At 38.7% G+C, this 23,948-nt stretch overlaps 1 protein-coding gene across 2 annotated transcripts in view; it reads left to right on the top strand.

Annotated features, from left to right (window-relative positions):
- The window catches only part of AACS (acetoacetyl-CoA synthetase), a 41,679-nt gene that overhangs the window by 6,494 nt on the left and 11,237 nt on the right, over positions 1-23,948 (top strand). For both annotated transcript variants that reach the window (XM_086623447.1, XM_086623446.1), the window contains exons 3-9: positions 1,564-1,684; positions 4,659-4,772; positions 13,232-13,329; positions 17,181-17,295; positions 17,862-17,943; positions 18,632-18,779; positions 22,898-22,978. In XM_086623447.1, the coding sequence (XP_086479573.1) occupies positions 1,564-1,684; positions 4,659-4,772; positions 13,232-13,329; positions 17,181-17,295; positions 17,862-17,943; positions 18,632-18,779; positions 22,898-22,978 (759 nt within the window). The remainder of the gene's footprint in view (positions 1-1,563; positions 1,685-4,658; positions 4,773-13,231; positions 13,330-17,180; positions 17,296-17,861; positions 17,944-18,631; positions 18,780-22,897; positions 22,979-23,948) is intronic.

Here is a 23,948-nt window from a genome sequence, read left to right as displayed (position 1 = left end):
TGGAAAAGTGCTCAAAACATTCTGCTCACTTTTTTAGGCTAAGGAAGTCAGTAGTGAGTCAGTTTTAACAGTGGCTTCTAATTACTGCAGTGATATATGATGATGTAAAAAATGTACTTCTGCAGCCTGACTTGATCAATTGTGAAAGCTGTTACTCAGTTCTAGCTAATTTGTTACCATTTTTAGAAAATTTGAAATAAAGTAATTTGAAAAAATTTTATTATTTTCAAATTTGAAATAAAGTAATTTTCAAATTTGAAATAAAGTAGAGCATTTCCATGTGAGTTTTAACTTGTCATACAAAAATTAATTGTAGGATTTCCTCCAGTAATACTTATACTGCACACCTCAAATACTGGGTTTCCTGGAAAGGGAGGTATTTTGAGTTTGATCCAACTTTCAGAAGAGCCTTTTTCTTGGTCTGAAAGAATGCTGTTTCTGTAATGCATGTGCAGTCCCTGAGAGAGAACCTGAGAGTATAAACTGAAACTTACAAAAACATGACTATAAAATAAAGTTTCAATGTAAAGATTACAAAATGTGTGCTACTGGGCATTTGAATCTCTAAAGTATGGGGCGTTTTGGAAGGAATTTACAGATCTTTGTGGCTGATGCTAAGGGGTTCTTTACCTGTCACTGTTAAAGATGTAGTCTTAACTGTGACTTATCAAGGGATAATTTAATGTTTTGAGGCTTAATTACTTCAAGATGAGGGGAAGTTGTTTCAGCTGAATATGCTTTTGTGACTACTTTTCATTGTAATTTCAATTGTTTGCATGTCTTAGCCCTGAATGGGGAATTACTTAATACGAGCTTACAAGGTTGTTGTACCCTCTCTTTAGAAAACAGCAAATGAAAGATGGTAGAAATGTGCACTCTGACAGTTTGTAATACAATATTTGTTAGTTGTAGAGATTAGTAGCAGTATTTTTGCACTCTGGATGAAGCTGTGGAGTACTTAAATGTTTACTACAACTTAATCATTAAAAAATAAAGAATTGGAATAAAAAGCTTGAACTTCTTATCTAACGTTTGACTATACAGGTCACTTATTTAGCCTGGGGTTGATCTGAGTTCCTCATATTGGTCTCTGTACCTTGGGACTCATGCTGGGGAAGATTGGGTACTCACACTTTTGTGTGCTTTGATTTTTATAAGAGGGAGGCAGGAGCATATGGCCTCGTAGAGAGCTACAGTACGTTCAGTCCCTGCTCAGGATGTTCCCAGAGGCAAAGCTCCAGCATCCACTGTGCTTTGCATGTATCTTGTGGTCTGGATGTAGCCATAGTGGTTTTCTCCCCTGGTGCCTTTAAGGCTGGTCTGAAGGTAGAGCTGTCAGCAAGGAACTCTTTCTAGCTTTGTTGTAATGATGTCTTTGCTTGTGACAGTTGACAAATAATTAATCTTTCCAAGCATGTGATTCAGGATCTAGTGCCTGTTTGCCATCTGTAAGCTGGGAGAAGTGATTCTTGCCTAATAGAGTGTGTTAGCTGATTGCTCTAAAAAGATCTGAAAAAGAAATTGTATTACAGTTTTCTAGGAATGTTATTATATTTTTTTCAGGTGGTTGATACATCCAAAAGTATTGCAGATGTCCCGGAATGGTTTAAAGGTAGCCGTCTGAACTATGCAGAAAATCTTCTGAAGCACAAGGACAATGACAAGATTGCACTGTATGCAGCAAGTAAGAAAGAATTAATGGCTTGTGTTTGTTTATAGTTCACAGGACTAGGCCTTGTAAAACAACTCTGCTTTTTGTGAAACTTTGAAATAAACTGACTTGAGTAAGGAGAAAAGAGGAAAACAAAGTCAGTAACTGCAGAATCTATGATACAGCTCTACAAAACCCAGCAAAACGTGCCCTGGGAATATAGATAGTTCTGAAACGTCCTTGGCAAACTAAATGAAATTTTCTTATAATGTGCTTCAGTGCATTAAGGTAGTGGAGATCATGCTGTGTTTAGCATCACTCAGTATTTGAGCTATTACTTCATGTTTGTCAAACACTTGTCTAATGCTTGCCTCCAGGAAGTATTTTGGCACTGTTGCTTGATACTGTCCTTCCCACCCTCTTCCTATGCTTTTTGCTTTAGGAATACTAAAGACTACATGGGATGTAGGTAGGAATTAGCTCTGCTTTTGAGAATACAGAAAAGGACGCTTACATGCATGGAAGACTTAGAATTTCACTCTTCTGTTTGCTCTCTGGAACACTAAAGCTCCATCTTAATTTTTTTGTTATACTGGAGATTTAAGTCTAATAAAGCATGGGTATACTTATGATGAGGATGGTAATGTTAAGACAAAGTCCCTTCCCTATATCTACTGATTTTGGTAGCTTTAAAAGAATGATTCTAATCTCTGTTAGATGGGATTAGCTTCTGTGCAGGTGTGTGTTTCCTTAAGGAGTTGTGTTCTGAGGTTCCCATTTGCTGGACCTAATCCTTATCATAAGACTGACCAAGCAGTGATGCTTCTTAGTAGCTTAACAATGAACAATGCAGTCTTACAGCTCATTAGCAGAGAAAATTATGTAGAACTGCAGATTGATAGCGTAGGTGTTAAAAGTCTTAGTTTCTGATGCAAGGAGATCAATTTTTTTAATGGCATATGTATTACTGTTGTTCTGATAGCTATTTAAAAGCAATGTGAGACAACTGAACTGTCTTCTGTAAGCTTACTGCTGAAGAAGAAATACCAGTTGCATTTTACTTCTTAGAGATATTGAAAGAAACTTCTCTGATAATATATATGTATGTAAAATCAACTATGAGTTGAGAGAGAATGGGCAAATTTGTGACCCAGTTTTACTGTAATAAGAATTGATCTGATGAAGTCTGTTACAAGTGAGACTTGTAACAGAAAGCTGGCTTCAAAGTTATGAAGTCATCACTTACAAATTTTGCGATAATTCAAAAAGCTTCGTATGTATTAATGGAGAAAAAAAATCAATATAGCTAAGGACATCTTGTGCAGCAACTGAAAGCTGAACACTGATTAGTAAGTCAACTCTAAATGTATGTAGAATTGATGTGATTGATTTATTAATGTTGAAAGCTAAACATGCAACTTCAGAAAAAGTGGAGTGAAATATTTTCAGTTTGAATTATTGAAGGAATTGTTATCAACTTAGTAACTATTTGATTTGATGTCATAGGTTTCTTGCTAGGAAGTCATGGAATGTACTGGACACTCACTGCTTTGTGTCATGTAATCACAGGTGCTAATACCAAAACAAGCAAAATTATTTTCCAGTTGAATACTGTATCGGTGCTGGACTGAACACGTTTACTTCTGTGCAGTGAACAGACTTCCATCTGCATTTCTTTTCATGACCTTCTACTTTATTTAATCTTCTTAAGGTCTCTTAAGTCAGAGTATTTTTCGTTAACCCTTCTCTGCTAGGTCAGAGTGGCGTTTAGGGAGCCTGTGTCAGTTTTGTGCATTCACTAGGGATGATTCTGTGGGAGCAGTGTGCGTGTCACAGAGCACAGGAATGTAAATAACTTTCCTAAACAATTTCACTTGTCACTGGCTCCTACTGTGAATCTCTTATTTGTGACTCTCCTCCTGCGGGCTTTAATTATGGAGCAAGATCAAAGTCCTGTTTCTTGTTCTATGGGAACACAGAATCTGCTGGCAGTCCCTGCTTAGCTTACGAATTACATGTTACATTGACTTGTGTTGTTTCCCATCACAACCTACTCTCTTGCTCCATGTAAGTCCAAATTTACTGGGATGGAAGTCTTAAGAAGGCAGAAGAATCAAAATACTGTTCCATGCTTCAAGAAATTAGACTAATGGTAGCTGTTCTGCAAGGAGCTGCTGTACTGGGGCATGCGGTACATTTCTGTTGTGACATCCTTGGCGCATGTATTTTGATAAGAAGTGCTGGATACTGGAAACAGGACAGGCCGAATGATTTGCAGGAGTCACACTGAGGAAGGGCAAGAGGGGACCTTTAAGATGATAAACTTTGCCTTTCATAATGTTTATGTTTGTTCATTTTGTTTCACTAATGATTTATTAACAGCTTATGTAACATCTGACATTCAGTGCAAAAACAAAAATACCCTGCAGATGTTTTCAGAGATGAATGGAGTCCAGTTTAGTTTATTTGCTTTTTGGTATGTTGGCAGACGCAGCTGTTTGAAAAGCATATTGAAAGTCAGACTTCAGTAACTATATGTGCATGATTTTCTAGCCAAGGTGACTTGCTGTAGTAAAACCTAAAGTTGGCACCTTGCTGCTTCTTCCCAGACCTAAGGAGAAAACTGAGCAAAAAGGGGAGAGTGAGGTGGTTGTTTCTGTGTTAGAAAGTAGCCTTGGTGAGTGCCATCTATTTATCATGAATGCTCTTGGGGAACATGCCTTTCTCCAGTGAATAGTTTGTTTTTGCAATAGTTTGCATGCTCCTGTCTTTTAAAATGTTCTGGTGCCCGATGAATGAATACTACTGATTAATACTTGATTCCCATTAAAAAAGAAAAGCTTGGTACAGCATAAGAGGAACTTGAAAAGCAAAAAGTATAATTATTAGTGGAAACTCTTCTGCTAAAATTGCTTCAAATTTTTTCTTCCAGAATTAGTTGTTTGTACTAGACTCTACTTACGCTGCGATGCATAATTTCTGACTTATTTTAATCTTCTTTCCTCAGAGGAAGGCAAAGAAGAAATCTTGAAAGTTACTTTTGAAGAACTGAGACAAGCTGTAGCTTTGTATGCTGCAGCCATGAGGAAGATGGGAGTAAAAGTAGGAGACAGAGTTGTGGGTGAGTAACTTTTTTTTAAAGGACAAGAGGTGAAGTCTTGAAATATGCAAGTGAGTACTCAAAGTTATAGAAACATGAATATGAAATACTATTTTGTAGAAACATTCTAAAGAAAAGGCTCTTATGCTTCTGTATTTACGTTTGTATGAAATATGCTTCTAGAGGGAAAGAAACTGGATTAGCCTGCAAGTTCTCTAATCTAGAGGGAGAAGGAAAATACCTCATTCATAGCTTCACTAAGGTCTGCTTCATAAGCACTCTGTGGAAGTGATGGAGACTGCATCTAGCTGAGCCTTGAGTCATAAGGTCTTGCACATTCACACGGAGGCAGTCTTAGAAATTATGGTCCCAGGTGGGTTGTTCTGGTGCCAGCTGGCAATCAGTGACCCGACAGCCACAGGCAATACAGTGCACTGCAATTGCAGTTCTTGGGGAATGGACTTGTACTGCCTTCTGCCACCAGTGCCTCTGGCAGTAGTGTCTTCCAGAATGGTGGTAGTGAACAGCTCGTGAGCAGTAACTTTTCAAGTTGTATCAATGCAGAGCTTAGTAGTTAGAACCCTGTGATCCTTTCAGTAAAAAAAATTTCTGGAGTAATATTTCCTGTCATGAGACTGTCACCAGTTTTTTCTATATAAACAATTTTGTCTTGTGAACAGTTTGTACAATATACAGTGCAGGCATAGAAAGGAGTTCTAAATTGCTGGTTTTGATCTTTCAGCTGAGCCACTTCGTCTCTGTACTTCGTGTGCTCTGTAACATGTGCTCTTTAGTTTTGTCGGTGTAGTGCAAGTCAAAACTGTGATCTATGTGAAGCTCCTTGACTCCTACCTGGTAGTTCTGCTGATGTGCATATCCATTTTACTGCTGGAATCATGTGTTCTTTGAGCAATACTTGGCTATTATTTTAAGCCTGTGTAAATTCTTTTATGATGCAAGTCCAAAGTGATGAAACTATTAAGTTTTTCTGCTTGTTACAAACCAGAAATCAAACCTATGTCTGCAAAACCAGAAAGGTATGCATTATTTTATTAAACCCACAAATATGACCTGCAAATATAAAATAGACTCAAGAGAGCTCATACTTCATGCATATGGTATGAGTATTTTACAGAACTGGTAACTAAAGATTTAATTATCACAGCTGGTGGCTTGTTTGTTACGTAGATTTAGAGCTAAATCCTTAATTGGATATGAACCATCCAGCAAAGTCAGGAAAGTTTGAATGAATGAAGACTAAGTTAAGATGCTCTTATTTTGTCTCCGTTTCTAATCTTAGCAGTGTCACGTTCATATCTGATGACTCGTTGAGCAGCAACAGCCTCTGAAACCAAACTAATTAATAGGAAAACTTACACTCTACAAAGTTTGAGTATTTAGAACTTTAGTGTTTGACTACCTGTTCTGTGTACATCAGTTGGTAAAGGTGGGTTGTGTGTATTTTAAAGAGTTGCTCCAAAGACATTGGCAAAACAATATCTAATCAGGCACGTAACTGGAAACTTGAACATCATAAAACCAATAAGTCCCAGTCAGGTTTTTGTTGACTGCTTTTAAGGATTTCTGTAGATGTTTGTCATTGTGAAGCACACAGAATGCACTTTTTTGAGTTTTGCAATGAGATTTTTCCTGATTTGTACAAAACAAATTAAAATGTTCTGTTTTGTAGACTGCTTGTGGGTATTTAATACACTATTCCTCATTGTTTTCAAAGTATAAAAAGTCGTAACAGGGTTCTTCCTTGTGTATTGCTGGTTATGCTAAACTGAACAATTAAATCTCATGCATAAGTGGCAGAAAGGGTGCTCTGTACCAGTTTCAGATCCCATGATACGATGAAATGAGTTGTGGGAAAGTGGACAGTGCAGAAGAATAATTACTGGACATGTTTTTGTATTTTGTGTGAATGAAAACTGTGTGAACACACTGGGGGAGGACAGTAGCTGTAAACTTGTGAGTAGCAACAGCTGTAGCTTTGGTGTGTCCCTGTGAGTAGAAACCTGCTGTTCTTTGCTGTCCTGATCCTCAAGTTAAAGCCTATGTGTAAGACTTTGCATATTGATGTCTGATGTGAAATGAGAGGATTTTAATGTCTGGGAAGAAAATATGACTCTCTAGGGTAACAGATGTAATACTGATGTTTGAGTATGACCAGGTACAGTCACATTTAATGGGAACACTCATTCTGAGTTAAGATTAAAGAATTTTATGTACAGGAGATTGGTTTGTGTTCCAAGGTGTGAACTGAGGTCCTATTCACAACCTGATTAACACTGCTTGACTCTTCTAATAAAAACCAGTTAGAAATACCGTGTTTGGGAAAAGACAAAATATGATGCTGTTGTCTTGTGCTCATCTTGTGAACAATTTGTAGTAAGGTATACTATGAAGAGGAAATGCTCTGTTGCTGGAGAAGAGAAAATGTGCTATTGAAATGTAGTTGTAGTCAGTGGTAATAATTAAGCTAATAATGCTGTTATCATTCTAATTTTAATAACAGTTACTTGTAGTTAATGACTGTATTTTGCTTAGCACAACTGGAGGCTGGCTGACTCTTGAATCTTGTTTGTTGTTTTGGCAGCTCTTATTTTAATTAAAAATCATAGTTGGTACTTTTTAAAAAAAATTGTATGAAATGGTATGCTTTTGATACTGCTTATTTTTTAGATGTGTGTTTTATGTGCTTGCAGAAGGTAGCAATTCCAAGTTTCTGTTAAATTCATCCTTAATATCAGGGCTTGCTTCCACAGAAAGGGTAGGACTTTAACTGTGCACTTTGCCCTGTTCTTGGGAGAGAAAATGTGCACATGGACTCCGATGGGAAGCCTGGAAGGACTTCCAGTGATTTCAAGAGGAGGCACAAATTGCAGTTCCTGGCTTTCTGGTGGTGTCACTGTTACTTAAAAAAACAACCTGAAACCAAAACAAACAAAAAAGGAAACAAATATGTTGAAAATACTCTGAAAACCACTATTTGGTTCCCAGTTCCCTAAATCTGTGGAGTTAAGCTCCCATTGCTTGAGTAAGCTGCAACTCTGTTTTTTCCTTGGCCTTTTTTGTGCCTTTCCTTAGTAAAAGTTTCCTGTCTGGCACTTCCACAGCAGAGACCTTTCTGCCCAGCTACTGTGGGTACCAGGTATCCATGCTGAGCCCCTCGAGCATTTCAGTAGCTTAGGCACATCTGTACGAGCCATTATGGCTTATTTGTGGAAGCAGGATGCGTTATACTTGGAGTCCTTACAAAGCCCTTTACTTGTGATAACAGAGGAGTAATGAATCTAGGCAAAACCTCCTTGTTTCCTTAAAATCACAGTATGTTTTTGGGCTCAGGTTGAGCTTTTTAAATTATCTGGAGTATTCATGTGACTTTTCCCTTCTAGGCAATTTCTCACATTCTACTTTATTCCACCCTGCCCTCTTAACTTGGCTGGTGAAAGACTCTTTTCCTTGTAATCTTCAGTCAGATGAACCTGTATCAGCTCCCATCAGTTGAGCTGTTGTGCAGTTCCCTTTTCCTTCCCTTCCCTTCCCCTGGTGCCCCTAGTCCTAGACTCTTGACTCTGACAGATTGCTTTGGCTTGGGCAGCAGCCCTATCTAGGGAGAGCTTCCCTATGAAAGAAATCCGATGGGATTTTTAACAGCATTCCAGCTATTTAGATACATATTTAAAATTAGGTCTCAACTTCTCTTTCATATTTCTCTCCTATGCCAGAGGATATTGGCAGTCCTTGGAAGAGCTGAGATGTAACATGTCAGTCAGAGGTTGGGGCTGCAGGCTGTTCTTTAAATCCCAAATTGAAATGGTGGAGAGATGTTAAGTGTTGAGTGGGAAACCTTGAGTCATACACCCACTTGTGGTATCAAAGATCAGGTACTCCGAAGCTTGCCAAAAATCTACTGGGACCTAATTTGTTCCAAATCTTATAGCAGATGGCAGAAGGAAGGGTGATTCTTCATGTGATTTGTAGCAGTAATACAGGGCATGCTTTTACTGCTTCTGAAAAATCAGCCTTTAAATAGGAGGGAGATATTTAATTAATTTTAGTATAGTTGCCTAACACCTACTCAGCCCACCACTTTCTGTTAAAATCTTGTGTTGTTAGAATTATACACAAGGCCATTAACATTGTTTTCTTGTGAATTTCTTCTCCATGCTTTACTGCTTCTGAGACAAGACTACTTTTAACTTTTCATTATCCTTAACATATCCCCCAGTTTGTTCAGGACAATTTATGGTTGCATCACGACAGTAATAGTATGTTAAAGTCGGAGGTGGGTGGATGTGGGTGGACAAGCAGCAACGTCAGCACTCTTTCAGCTTGATTTCATCCTAGTCTTCCCTTTCCATCACTAAGGTGATAATACTTAATCATAAACATAATTGAAGCAGATATGTGGTGAAACATACCTCCTCTTCTAAAGATGTCTTGCAATACTGTCAGTGAGGCTTGAACAGTTGGAAGAAGCAGCTACAATCCCTAATGCAAGCTACACAAATCCACGTGAAGTATTCCCGATCTCCCACTGACCATCCGTTTGGCAAATAATGACTGCAGCAGGAATAAAATAAAACGGGGAGTATCTGTTTTCATCTCTGGATAGGTTGCTTCTATTAAATCCCTGTAGCCAGCTTTGTTCTATTACAAGTCAGCAGTTAAAAACAAACTAATCTTCCCCATGTATTCACACAAAAAATCCTCCACAGAACATCAATGAATTACATTGTTTAAAGCTGGTATGTTATCTATAGCCACTGCATTAGCCCAAGTTGCTTACGTGGGCTTTAAAGCTAGCTTTGTAAGAAGATTAGTGTGTTACTAATAGTCTCAGGCCACAGTAATGTTAGGGAGGATGACCACTCTGAAGTCCTACTGGAGTATGAAATGCTATATTAACAACAAAGAGAAACTGGAAGTCTGATCTTTGAATTGTCTTCTGTGTGAGAGCTGGTGTAGATCAATAGTATAAGCTGTTGAGAGGATATTTCAGTTGCAGCTCCTTACTTGTCCTTCCTCCTGATGCATTTTTTTCAAGGCTCGAACTAAATCTTTGCAGGGTCCAAGTGTTTGGGTTTTTATTCTAAACAAACATTTAGATGCCTTTGTTTCTGAGTACGCATTTATTCCACTTTATGAAGGCGTTGGGTGCTTGCACGGAGTGTGTTCTCAGCACTCAGAAATGAGACTTTTGACATAGTTTCCAGCGTGATTATACCAGAAATTTTTGGCCTACAGTTTTCTCTTGTTCTGTTGGTAAAGTACTGTTGTGTAAATGAAGAAATCTAAATTTAATCTCAGTGTATGCTAGATTAAGTAAATAGCAACTGACAGAAAATGCTGGCCTGAGCAGATCAGGCTGGAAGTGCCTCTTAAAAAAAAAGATAGTGTTTTTTAAGATATCACTTGTCCTGCTTAGCGATTTGTCACAGGCTTTATGTCAAAGTAAAGCTTTTCTTTCTTTGTCCTTAGGGAGATTTTATACATACTTACGAGTCAGGAGGAGTGTTGCTAGGACCCCTTGTGTGTCATATGCTGAATTTCTAGTTGCTGAGTGCTCAACTCGTGTGTTTTGAACCCTCTATTCAATTGCTTTCTAGTTCACCCAAAGAAGGTATGGGGATCCTCCTCTTTCTAGTAACTGAAGGTAGTTTCCACCTTTCTTACCAGCTTTAAGAAAGGACTAAGCTAAGATACAGACAGAGAGGTACCTTCTGTAGGCTTTACCCATGTTGACAAATGCTAGTTTTGATCCTTAGCTGAAATATCGTACCAAGGAACATGGAGGTCCTAGTTAAATATATGAACAAACATATGATGAATATGTAAATTAGCTGTACAATTATTCTTCTGTAGTGCAGAGCCTCTGTACATAGCTGTTCTGTCACCCCTGGTGTGAATACAGCTAAAAGAGTTGGGTTTTTCATCCTCTTTGCAGCAACATTGTTGTTTACCATGTTTGAGACTTATGACCTGTCAGCCTACTGAATACTTTGGGGAGTCAGTTGGTATCTCAAGGGGCACAGTCAAATGCAGAGAGTTTTATTTACATGACAGTTATTGTAATTGTTTTGCAAAATCTTTGATGTAAGAAAGGGAGAAATCATTTTTATTTCTGAGAATCCAGTTTTAATCTGAAAGACTGACAGGGTAAGTAGTTTGTGTCATTCAGAGTTCGGACCTGTCGAGAGAAAAGCACCACGAGTTCTTGCATTGCTGTGTTTGGAGGATCTCTTTCCAAAATAGAACCATATTTTTTTTCATAATACCTAGTGTTGGGGATTAGCACAAGTATGTGAAAGTCCCAGTGAGCAAGCAGGCTGGCTGCCTGCAATGATGGGGTAAAGATACAGAAATGTAGAGTAAGTTGCCTTGCATGTTTCATACCTGTTGGCAGTTTTGGCTGATGTCCTCTAAAACTCAAACACCACCTCAAAGCCAATGGGCAAATGAAAGCAATGATTTAATTGTCTGACTCACAATAGTAAGCAGAGACTTGTGTTCGTGCCTTGAGGGCTTTCATAGGAGTGGTGAAAAGGAGAAATTGCTTATAATAGAACTGATGCTTGTAAACTATGGCAAGGTAATATCTGCTCCGAGGCACGAAGAGATATCTCTTAGTTTTTGTTGCACTCTGGCCCCCTGATAGTCCCATCCAAGAAATACTCAGTGGAGGCATTTGGCATCAATTGAAGAACTGCTTCCATCACGGAAAATGACATTTTAGTCTGTTCTGGTTCATATATTTCAAATTTCAAATTATTGTTCAGGGAGGAAGACTTCTCTTAAAAGAAAAATCACTACAATTTTGGGATACTGTACCTTGTATCATAAACCTTGACCCTAAGGGGGAAAGAGAAAATAAGTAATGCCTTTATGGGCTTGAGGTTTTGCTGCACTTTATGAGCTTGAGAGCTTCACTGAACAGAACAACACAAACTGTAGGCGTTTCTAGGGAGTATATTATATCTTAACATGGTATGAGGTTTCTATTCACAGTTGCGGGCTTTTTTTCCGGAAATTGTTGGACTTAAGTCATAATGCTATTTTCAAAGTTGCTGCTCCCAAGACCACAGCAGCTTACAGATTAACTGAAGTTTAAGAAACTGATTTCACTAATTGTTGAATTGCAAAGACAAATCTCAATTTAAATTAAGACTTACTTTTAATGTCTACTTTGTAAAAAAGTTGAAAATTTTTTTTTGTCTGTACCTCAAGCTGTACAGATAAACTGGCAAAAATCAAGCTCAGTGCCCTCCTATCTGATAAAGTTGATGTAAGAGAAATTGCTAGTAAGATCTGTGATCTTAGTTCCTGTCCTGAAAAGTACATCTTTGGGAAGTACCTAGCACCAGTGAGTGTTTGCTGTCTGGTAGGTACTTGTGGAGCACCCAAAGCTTGTAGTGCAGTCCAAGATCTCTCAGTGCTTGCCAGCTTTGCTAAACTGGTTGGAAAGCATTTTAATTGCTGTTTAAATTTGCTTTCAAACACTCAGTTCTAATTAGATGTCCAAGTACTGCAATTAGGCTGGTCGTGTACCTTTTTAAAGTACTTTGACATCTTTTTGGTTGCTTAAGGAGGATGATCTGAAACTGCAGATCTCTGATTTACTTTAGTGTAGCTTGTGAATTTCAGTTCCATGTTTTCATCTGTGGGTCGGATTCTGAGCAGCAGAGAGTCAATCTCAGCCACCCAGCACCTTCTGGAGAGTTGCTCAAACGGAGCCCACTGAAACATCTCATTTTCTTGACAGTAATTTCTTTGGTATGCCTTGATAAATTGAACTTAAGTCTTGGAATTTTCCCAAAGTTTGCGTGTAAGCATTACCTTGCAAGCTAATGAGGTAAACCTGAAGAGCTGCATTTGTGTGGGAATGTTCCAGGGCTTGCCCCACTGTATTACTCCCTTATCAGCTGAGACACTGGTTTTGCTTGTTTGTGTTTGATTCTGATGGTGCCTACCAGACCAAGTTTAGCTTTGTAAAGCTGAATCTCTACTTTTGAACTGAGTGTTTATAGTCTTTCCTTCCAGAAACTCATTCCTTCTCTGGTGGCCGTTTCTACAGACTAGTTCTGGTCCCCTGCATGGTGCTGTTTTCTTAGTCTCTGTGTACCCTGTTCAATCCACAAACTTTACCTCCCAGTTATTTTTTTCCAGGGTGCTGCCCTCTTATCCTGAAAGTCTCATTTAATTAAGCAGAACCATTTGTAAATTGGGAGTAACCTTGTAGATACAAAAACTGATACAGCTGTTTTTATAAATGCAATTATTTCTAATTCCATGTGTAACTGATTTGACTTCAGAGAACATTACGATTGTGTGGAAAACTTTAAAGGATGTGTCAGTCTAGAGTTCTTAATTTTTTAAAAATCTGTTTAAACTGGCTATTGTATACATTACACTTGCTGTAAGATTTGATATTTAGTTTTCTTCTATCTCTAACCATTCATATTCTGCCATAGGTTACTTACCAAACAGCATTCATGCAGTGGAAGCAATGCTGGCTGCTGCAAGTATTGGTGCTATCTGGAGTTCAACATCACCAGACTTTGGCATTAATGTGAGTAGCCTTACTATTGCATGTTGCAGAAAAGCTGTTGCTGTTTCAGGCCAATGTGAAGGTGATGAATTAGTGGCAGATGGATTCTGTTCACTTTACTCTTACTGCCACCTCCTGACACAACCGAGTATATCAGATTTTCTTCTGACTGCCACGAACTGAAGGAAACCCCATGCTTTCAGTTGTTAATAATCATTTTCAGCGTAGTAATTTGAGTGTCTTTAGCTAACTCACTGTTGGGATATTTTCAGGTGGAATCCATAGTCTTGGTGAGCTTTTGTTAGATTAAATGTGTGAATGAGCATCAATGCAACAGTTGTCTGGGCTTGGCCCTTCTTTCCCAAATCTTTCCTCAGGCTGCTTAGCCACACTCCAGTTTCTTTGCCCAAGTAGTCCCTTCCTCTGCCTCCCATGTGGGTAAACTGAGCAACATCAAAGTTGGTCTTTTCCAGAAGGCTTTATGTTTGCCAACATGAGGAATTTCAGGCAAATATCACTAACATGTTGAACTCTTTTTAGTGTAGGAATAAATGTTGTGTGTAAAACGTGGTAAAAATCATCACGATACCCGAACAGATGTTAGTGTGCCCTGGAAGCTTTGGGAGTATACTCTGCTTTCTTTGGAAAGTCTTTAGTACACCTCATAAGCAGCAACAGATACAAATCACTTCTAAAATGGAGTGTTGAACCTTTCTTCAATCTAAAAGTTTGTGTGTAAGCATTTGGAGAATGTACTGTTTGTGCATTGCAGAACACAGGAAATGCCAAAGATTTTAGGTAAGATATACCCTCAATCTCCATGTCTAACCACAGTAGCTGGTTAAATGTATGGAACTGGCATCTCTGAGTAGCGCTAGAGGGCAGCAGAATTCCATTTTCTTACACTTCAGAATGTATCATTGGGGAAAAAAAAGATTTAAAAAAATCATTACAGCATTTAATGATCAATCTGTTCTGCAAATATTTTCTGTTTGCTCAGAAAATGACAGTATGGAGTATTTTCTTTGCAATGTGACTTGATCTCTCATCTCAGGGAAGATTGTTTATTTTGCTTGCATTAGAGTGCTGGTATGTTTTCTGTCCATGTTGATGTGCTGTTATTTTCAGTGCCCAGCTTTATTTAGTTTTTGCGATAGTTTTTTAATGAAACTTAGTCTTGGATCAGCATTTCCATCGGATCAGCATTTCCATTGAGATCTTTTACTCTCCTTTGGCTTGGCAGCATGCGTTGGCATAAATTCAAACTCAAAAATCTTGAGGGAGATCAGCAGAGGTCCTCAGGGATATGGGCTTCCACCCGAAGGAAAAGCTGCTACTTCTGTGCAGTTGCATTAGTCCTGTTAACATAAATGAGGATTTTGTTGGTGTTTGGGGAAATAGTGTGGTGTTTTCAACATTTCAAATCCCATTGCGTATATGTGTTTTGTGAAGCTTAGAAATGTCACTTTTCAGAACTGCCTACACATTGCAGGCTCTGAATGCCGTACGTCCAAAGGCTTTGCAAGCGTTGGGGAAGTCTGCTGTCAGAGAACCAGTGAGCTCCCTCCCACGCAGAATGCCACTCTTGGCAGCTTTTGCTGCACTTCTCTAGTCCCTGTTATCTATTTATGTATATTAATAGGAAAGTGGTTCTTTGCAGCCACTGCATAAGAAATTGTTGAATATGTAAGTTTAAAAAGAGGCTCTGCTCTTAGAACTGTGAGAAACCTTTGGCAAGCCCTAGCAAAGTCAGTGCAGCTCCATTCATGGGGCCCTGTACAATTTTTAGTGCTGGATTTGAGGCTCATGGAATAGAATGAGCCTTATCTGGTATACCTGAGCTTTTCGTGAAAGCAATTCCTTGCTGAGCCATCTGGTTGGATTAAAGTTCCAGTGTAGCAATTACATGTTCCATCTGTTTGTGTTGCCTTTGTATCATACCAGGCTGCCCTGTGGGATTCGATCCTGCCAGCGCTAATGAATCCAACTGGGTGTGTTAGCAGGATTAGTAAAACTGAGAATTGTAGTCATCTCTGTTTCCGATTCGCACTTCTCTTCAGGTTTGATTCTTCTGTCAGAGTACCCTTAGTCCTCTCATTGGCCTTCGTTTTTCAACATCAGGCAGCACAGATGCGGAGTTTGAATGCTGTGTGCTCAGCGTGAGTGTGTGTACGCACACACACATTACATATACACACACAGGCTGTGTGTAATTTGGCTGCTTGATCTGTTCTTTGAAAATGGTACAAAGTAGGTATGATAACGTACCTAAGAAAGCAGGAAATTGGGTTTCATACTCCCTCAGAAAGTAACTTTAATGTATTAATTAAAACTACATTTCTGAATTTGTTAAGCTAACGCATTAGGGGCTTCTTGAAAACCTCTTCTGCTACCAAAACAGATTTTTGGTGATTTTTGTTTAACTAATTGATAAAGTCAAGTGGCAATGTGTTGTCACTGTATTTTCTTATGATGTGAACAAGGAAAAGGAAATGCATCTTCAGGTGATAGAGAAAGCTGTTAAGAAGTGACACATTCAGCAGAGACAGTTACGTATTTCTGTTTAGTCATAACCATGTACCTTACCTGTGGTTTGGTGAGCTTTCCTGAAAAGACAATGTGGAGAAGTCGTCAGGACAAGAGCTCTGAACTTCTGTAGCAGGCTTCCTTGCAACCCTGAGCAGCCCAGCTTGGAAAGGAGGAGTTGAAAAGATTAGTTGGCTGTGATGTCTTTGCATTGGTCTTTTTGGTAATAATTTGTCTCTCATTTCGGCTGAAAAGTAGAGGATGAAGCAGGAAACAGAAGAATAAAGAATGCTGGGAAGAATAAGCACGACTGAAGTCTGATTTTTGCAACATGATTTAGGAGACTATTCTTGAACAGTTAGCTGACAATTTTACAGTATTGAGTAATCTTGTAGTTATTAATGTTTCAAGTAATGTAGCTAGACAGGGATGAACATTGCTGTGTGCTGAGAGCTTTTTATAAAAGGATTTGCTTCTTGCTGTTGAATACAAAAAGATCCGTTTCTGGTAGGCTGCTGCATGCAGTGTACCTGGAAAAAATAAATGCCAGAAGAGTTTTTCCTCTCAAATGTGATAATAACTATGGTAAATTCTTGAAAACAGTGTAAGCTGGAGGAGACACCTGAAAATTTGGCTTTTGAATGTGTCCTGCCCCTGAGGTTCTGAAAGAGCTTTGGTAGTTTTTTGTTGGCAGTATGTATGTGTGTGTTTTCAGTGTTCTGACAAAAGTCAGGGATACAGTTTCTGTTGTTAATCGTAGCAGAACAAAACTGGCAGTTAAGTGAAGTGCCACTTTGCCATATGATAAATGCATTTTCCAGAAGACCGGTGTCTTTCAGTTTTCTTCCCATGCAGACTACCAAACTGCTGGCACATTGTCAAAGCAGCATTGGGGGCAGCTTACAAGGGCATAGAGATCACCAGCCTGCAGATGCAGGCAGGAGTCTTGTGGGCCTTCAAGTAAATGAAGTGCCTAACTCCTGTTCACATCACAGTTAAGTGCTTATCCTCTTTAGATGAGTTTGTAAGTCTGATTCCCAAGGTGAATTTTTAACTGCTTTAGATAGCTTTGTGAGCTTGATCCTTCAGTGAACGATGTTCTGTGACTCATGGTGATTTTATCTTTTTTACTGGGTGATGTACTTGGGGGTCATGAAATAGATTGTTACAAACCTGTTGTTCTTTGAAGATCTTGAGTGAGTGAAAGACAAGCAAGGAGCCTTTTATCAATTCTCCTGCTAATTCCTGTCCCTATTCCTTGCTTGAATTGACATTTGCATTTAGCATCCAGTGGGTTTTCCTATTGTAGCAATTTCATTTTTTAACTTGTTTTTCTCTGTCTCTAGGGTGTACTGGACAGATTTTCCCAAATTCAGCCTAAGCTCATCTTCTCTGTTGAAGCTGTTATATACAATGGCAAAGAACATAACCACTTGGAGAAGCTGCTTAGCGTGGTAAAAGGTATTTAGCTGCATACGTCTAGTCTTAGTTATGCTGTAGTAGTGAGCACTCAAAGCCTGCACTGCCTCTAAAAGTGACACTTTTGACTACTTGTTGCTGTCCTTCCTCCTTTACGGTGTCTGTGTGGCCACTTAAGATTTCAGAGCTGATATGAATAGAAATAACGAGTCATTTGTGCAATTCTAACTGTCTTTTGCTAGCTTAGCTTAAATGTATCATCATAAATTAGTCAGCAGTGTGAGTGGGGGAACAGGGACTGATGATACTGGTTTTTTTTCAAGCCCAAGTGAAGCGCTGCTGAAGGCAAATGAAGAGGTATTACAGCATAAAGCTTGCAAATTTACACATGCATTTTTAAAAGGCTGGCGATATTGAGGAAATCATGTCTTGGGTAACAATTTAGGGTTTTTTGGGTTTTTTTAACATGTAAAACTATATCCCGTACTTGATGCTTCAGAATTGTTTCTGTTACGTAATGCGTTATGCTGTACCATCCAATCAGACAGAAAAGACCTTTAGTTTATGTAACTCAATGTAGGAAATAATTTTTTTCTTTTTTCTTCCAGGGCTTCCAGATATAAAAAAAGTGGTGGTGATTCCATATGTCTTCTCTAGAGAAACCATAGATATTTCTAAGATTCCAAACAGGTAATGGAAGCTTTTGAGCTGTGACTGTCCTAACAAGGGGTGAGGCAGATGCTGATAGCTATTGGAACTGCCTGACCTCTTAAGCTTCCAAAAGCTAGGATTTAGCCAGATTTCTTAATATGGGTCCAGCTTCATACTGAAAACAGAAGTACTATGTTGCTGCAGTTATTTTGCTTCTACAAAACTACTGTTGGTATTAATGATTCTCAAATGAAGGCAAAATTCAGTAGGATATAACAGCGAGAAGAAAATTACTTCCAGAAATGAACAACTAATAATTTAAGTGACGTTTTTAGAGATAATTTGTTTTGCTTATTTACTGGTCTGGATTACATATGTTAGATACCTTTTGGAAATAGTTGATTTCTGGACCATGTTGAGGGTCAGATTGTTCCAGTCTGCTTTGAGCTGTTAGGGCTGGCGGCTGATCATAGGTGCAGATTTGTCAACTTGATTTTGTTGTGTTGCATCTCAATATTATAGTGCTGTTTTATTTTAAAACAGAAAAAGGAAACAAACCAATTAGCAATTCAAACAAAGAGTAGAAAGACTGGCAATAAAAATAATATATATTTTGAGCATATAGCTTATTGTAAAAGAACTATAAGATACAGAGGTAAGCTTATATGGGCTGGGGTAATGCTTTAAAAAAAATATTGAAATATTCCTTTATTCTCCTCTTATGCAGTGTCTTTTTAGAAGACTTCCTTGCTACTGGGAAAGGAGACCAGGCCCCCCAGCTGGAGTTTGAGCAGCTGCCTTTCAGTCATCCTCTCTTTATCATGTATTCATCAGGCACAACAGGGGCACCAAAATGCATGGTTCATTCTGCAGGGGTATGTCTTCCCTCCTGGAGTAGCACTATTTATATTTTAACTGCCTGGGTTGCATTTTTCCTTTAACAGTATCATAATGGATTTTAAGGAATAATTGATTGCTGACAGCTTTTCAGTAACTTGCAATGAAACTCTGTATTTGTAAGTGACTGAAAGCAAGTAGGGATTAATAAGGATATAAAATAATTTGGTTTAGAGGTTGGTGTGGAGGCCTTTCAGAAATGCCAGCTATTTCCTGGAAGCAGGTCTGTCAAAAAAGCACTAATAGAACCGGCCCAACTGATGCTTGTAGGAGAAAGGCCAAAGAACTTGAATTGGATACTTGGAACTAATTTTTAGACACTGTCAAGTTGAGACCCGTAGGGAGTTTGCAAGTTTTCTTATCTAGATTTTTTTTTTGACCTTAAACTTTACTCCCTACTTTTATCAGTTCAGAGCATGTCATCCTCATCAATCTTTAAGGAAGGAAGCCAGGAGATTAGCTGTCTCTTTGGGTGTAGGTTCTGCTTTGTATGGGAGCTTTGCTTTAGGCAGTGTCTTGTTATGACTAAAGGTATATATGACGTTACTGTCAAAATCACCCATGCTCACATGCTTTCCATTTACTATTCGTATTCTAAAAGTTGTCCTAGGCAACTTATTAAAGTTCAGGAAGTGACTCTAGCAGTCAGGCATAGTGTTGAAACTTTAACTCTGCCATTAGTATAGTCCTTAATAAAAAGCAGGGCTTTTTCCCCTTAAGGCAGGCAGAATGTGTTGTCTAGCACATTTGTACCAACTTGTATAAATTAAACTGCACAACTGTTAGCCAGTGTTCATTGTTTCTGCTGTTTGCTCTGAAAGTCAGGATGAGCATCTTGCAAGACTGGCTGTAGAGTTGTCTAGGTAGCCTGAGGGCGGGATCACTCTGTTACCCATAGTGTGTAGGTTCTTGCCTCTCTTTGATGGCAAGGACCGGAGGATTTGCCTACAGACAAATCCCATGCTGCCTGTAAACACTCTGCTTTATATATTATCAATAGGAGATCGTACCAGTCAGCACGTGACATGTAAAATGGTCCCTTTGAGACACAAATCCTGTGTTTGTGAAGAAGAAAGAAGGGGGTGTATTTTGAAGTTTGACAGCTGTTTTGAAGCTGTGGTGGCTTTAGACTGGTTAAGTACTTGAAAAGCTGGATTAGCAAAAACAGGAGAGGTGTTTTGTTCAGCGATGCCTGATAAACAGTACGGAGATGGAAAACACAGATGTAGATCAGACCACAGGACTCTTTTCTGTTGTTAGCCCTACGGCTGCTTAGCTTGCCCTTAGTCTTGTGCCTCTGCTCTCCATCTGTATCATCTTTTCAGTTCATACAGAGCTACCTTGGAGTTTAGGCACAGACTACTAATCCTTGCTGGGGAGGAGAGAATGTGATGGTTTGTTGAATAGGGTATGTTATTTATGAGGATTCTGTGTTCTCACTGCACAGCTCTGTAGTTGCTGAATTGCAGGGTGATGTTTTTCCCTTAAGTTATGGTACTAACACCTCTGGCCTAAAAGCAAATTGCTACATTAGAGGCTTCCTTGGTTTGCATGTTTCGTATGTGTCAGCTTGAAAAGGGCCTACAATAAAATCCCTGCGAAGAAATTCTTAGATGTCTTCTGCATGCTTAATTGGGTTCTTCTGTTTGTTCTTGGCTTAACCTCATTTCCATTGTAGTTAATAGGGGGATTCTTAGTGACTTGAACAAAAGCAGAATTAGCCCATGGTCTGTCTTGTTTTCCAGCCTCAGAGTAACTGAAGTTTGATTTTTGATAGTTAAAAATGCAAGAAGAGATGACATTTCAGTAAAGACATTTCAGTTATTGCTTATTTGCAGTGCGCTTCAATGCTATTTTGTTACTGTACTGATCTCGTAGATGCTAACAGGCAGCTTTCTTTAAATTCATGACTCAGTTTATCTAATTCTGCAGAATGTTTCTGGTCTGTTTTCTCTGTACGGGTTCTGTTTTCTTGACATACAGTAAAATAACACGTAAATTATAAAAATGAAGCCAGGTCATGGGAGATGGTTTAAAAAGTAGCACCTCAGGGAGTAAGATTTTTCTGGTCTTCGAAGCAAAACTGTTCAATATGATACAATTAGGTGTGCTACAGAAAGACATTTGGAGGGTTATTGAAAAATGCTAGTGAGTAATTGTTATTCTGAAGTCCTAAAAACAGTTTCTGCTTCTTATCCTGTTCATAACTGGCCCCTTTTCAGTTATTCCATATTCTCAACTATCTAAGGAGAGACTTTTTGGTAAAATCCTAATCAGTTCGTTTCTATCCATCGTAAGGACTTGCAAGACAGGGGCTTAAACAGCTGCCCTGCTACAGGCTGCTTGTGTTAAGTGCAGGGAAATGGCACCAAGGATTTCTCATGCTTGGACTCCTGAACGCTGTGTAGAGAACGCTGCTGGTTTGAGACGGGCCAGCAGCCATGAGTAGCTGCTCGCTCTCAGCTGGTCCCTTGGGTGCTGGTAGTGTGGCTCAGGAGCAGCAGTGCCTGCTGATTTTTTTTGACACTCCAGATGCTCAGCACTTTGTCTGCTGTGTCTTAAGCCCAGCGAAGACGAGCAGACCAGTAAGTTTTCATCAGCTGCCAGATCTGTGTCATGAAATGCTAAATGCTTAGCATGTATTTCGAGGGTCATGCAAGTCCTATAAATAAATTTGAGAGAGCATGTTGGGCCATAAGCTCTTCAGAACAGCTGTACCTTCCACCACAATACCTTTGTTTTCAGGCTGAGAGTTACTAGATTTTGCAGGGGAATAGCTCATAGCTTCTACATAAAGTAACTGCTAAAAAAACTTCCTTTTGGTTCCAAAACTGAGAAACAACAACTAAATGAAGGAAAAAGAAAGCCAATATTTATTTTAATTGAATTTGACTTTTGCTATTGTGTGTGGCTCTTACAGATTCTCCTTCAGGGGCAATGTGCTTGCTTTTATAATGGAATAATTGTGTTAACACCTGTAATTCTTTTGGCAACCTTAACAATTAAGTTAGACACAGTGTTTTTAAATACTGATTTTTTTTTTTAATTTTTAAATGTAGATCATGGTAGCTGCAACTAGGTGGCAGCATTGTGACAGCTTATTGTATTCAAACAGTAGGTGGATTCAGACCTCGTTCCTTTGCATTGCAAAGACAAAATAAGATTTATCCTTTATTTTTATTCAGTGTTTTCTGCCTTTTCTCCTGAAGTGTGTGCTAGTTTTGACCTCCTTTTTAATTTCAAATTGTTATCTGTAATTTCTTTTGTTGCAGCATAAATCTTGTTTCATGCTTATGAGGCTCTTGCAAAAAACATCTTTATTTTAAAATCAACCATGTTAATTTGTCATTGCAGTGAAGTGACTTAGTGAAGTAGTTTGTAAACTTATTTATCCGAACAAGTTATGCTTTAATGGTGATCAGAAAGGTAATTCAGTGGCCTTTCCAACAAAAGAGACAAGGAAGTAATGTATTTGACTATGTTATTGTTAATATTGATGCTTTGAGCAGTGAGATTTTTCACATTGCAAGTCACTTCAGTGTTTACAAGAGATGAGTATAGTTAGGTCCCTTGTCTTGAAGATGTTAATAGATAGTTTGGATAAATAGTGTTTATGTATAGCAGCTGATGCAGTTCATAGCAGCTCTAGGTCCTTCATTCCTCCTGGTTGCCTAGATATACTGAAAATGAAACTCTGTCAAAGGGCTTATCTTAGAAAATCTGACTGGTAAAAGCACGCTGTTAAAATTATAGCCTGCATGGAGTACTCTGCAACTCTGATGGCTGGGCAGAGTTGGAAGTGAAGGAAGTTATTTATTCCATGGTTTATAAGTGATGTGCAGTGGGAATTGCCGAGGTCTAATAAGAGAGGCTGAAAAGTTAGGTGAGAAAATGGAGAATGCAATTGCTGCTGCTGTAGATAGGCCCTGGGATTTACTTCACCTGTGGTTAAAAGGAAATACTTGCCTGCAATCCTGGAGTACATCCTGCAAAGGATTGACAATGTTATTTTTTTTTTCCGAAGTCTTAATGTGCTGTCAGAGGTTTGCTTTTCATTTATGTAAACTTGTGTTTTTCTTTCACTGTGTTTTTTCAGGGTACACTAATACAGCATCTGAAGGAACACATTCTTCATGGCAACATGACCAGCAATGACATTATTATGTACTATACAACGGCAAGTGTGGCTTATTAAGGCATTTTAAAAACATTTTAATATATTTTTCTTATAAAGATGGAAGAGCTTTTCCTACAAATCTGCAAGTACATTTTTATGTATTTTTAATTCTTGTTCTGCAAGGGATTGTCTTAACTGAGTTTAAAAGAAAAACAGGAGGAATAACAAAATGCAACAAGGACCTTTCTGATGAAAGGTCAAATCCATGTTAAATGTTTCTGATCTAATTAGTGAGGAAAATGGATTGATTTTTACACTCTTAGGTTTATTGATCTAACTGCCTCATCAATATCACCTGCAAAAGTCTCTACCTTCCTGCATCATGCAAGGCTTCACCATACTGAAGATTAGAATTTCTGTTAGGTCTTTTTTGTTGGGGAGGAAAGAATCTGTGCAGCTCTAAGTTTAGTAAAGGAAGGGGAATAAAACCGATCTATGAAGAGTTCGGTTATGTGGTGGATTTTTTCTAATGCTGTAGTAAGAAAAATTATTCCAAAGTCTTCTGTTACAGTAACAGTTTGAGAAGGCTGATGTCTTTCCTCATGAGTTCTTTTCTGACCATTAACACTTCTAGTCAGTTTGTAATATCTCCATGGAGGAATCATTATAATTACCTTGTCCCAAAGTTGTCGTGTCTCTTGACTCGAACTTTAAACATATGTGTATAGAGAGGTATGGAATCCCCATCTCAGTAGGTATTTGTAAGGATAATTTAGATGAACATCCGTCAGGAATATGTAGCTGATTCAGTCTTGGGACAGGTGGGAAGATAAACAGTGCTCCAGCCTTATTTTCTGATTCCTAAATAATACAATTAGACATAGTCAGCAGAGATGGGCCTGAACTCAGGTGTTGGTTTAACAGTTTCTTAAAGCAGGAGAACTTCAGCAAGGGAAGTGGAGGGGAAGATGGCACCTCTTGCATAAGGGCAGGGAGCATGCTTTGGTCCAGATGATTCTGCCAGAAGCTA

The sequence above is a fragment of the Tauraco erythrolophus genome, chromosome 19 (genome assembly GCF_009769465.1).
Source record: "Tauraco erythrolophus isolate bTauEry1 chromosome 19, bTauEry1.pri, whole genome shotgun sequence".
Lineage (NCBI taxonomy): Eukaryota > Metazoa > Chordata > Aves > Musophagiformes > Musophagidae > Tauraco > Tauraco erythrolophus.
Note: the sequence above shows the minus strand (reverse complement) of the source record. Positions and strands in the feature narration are given on the sequence as shown.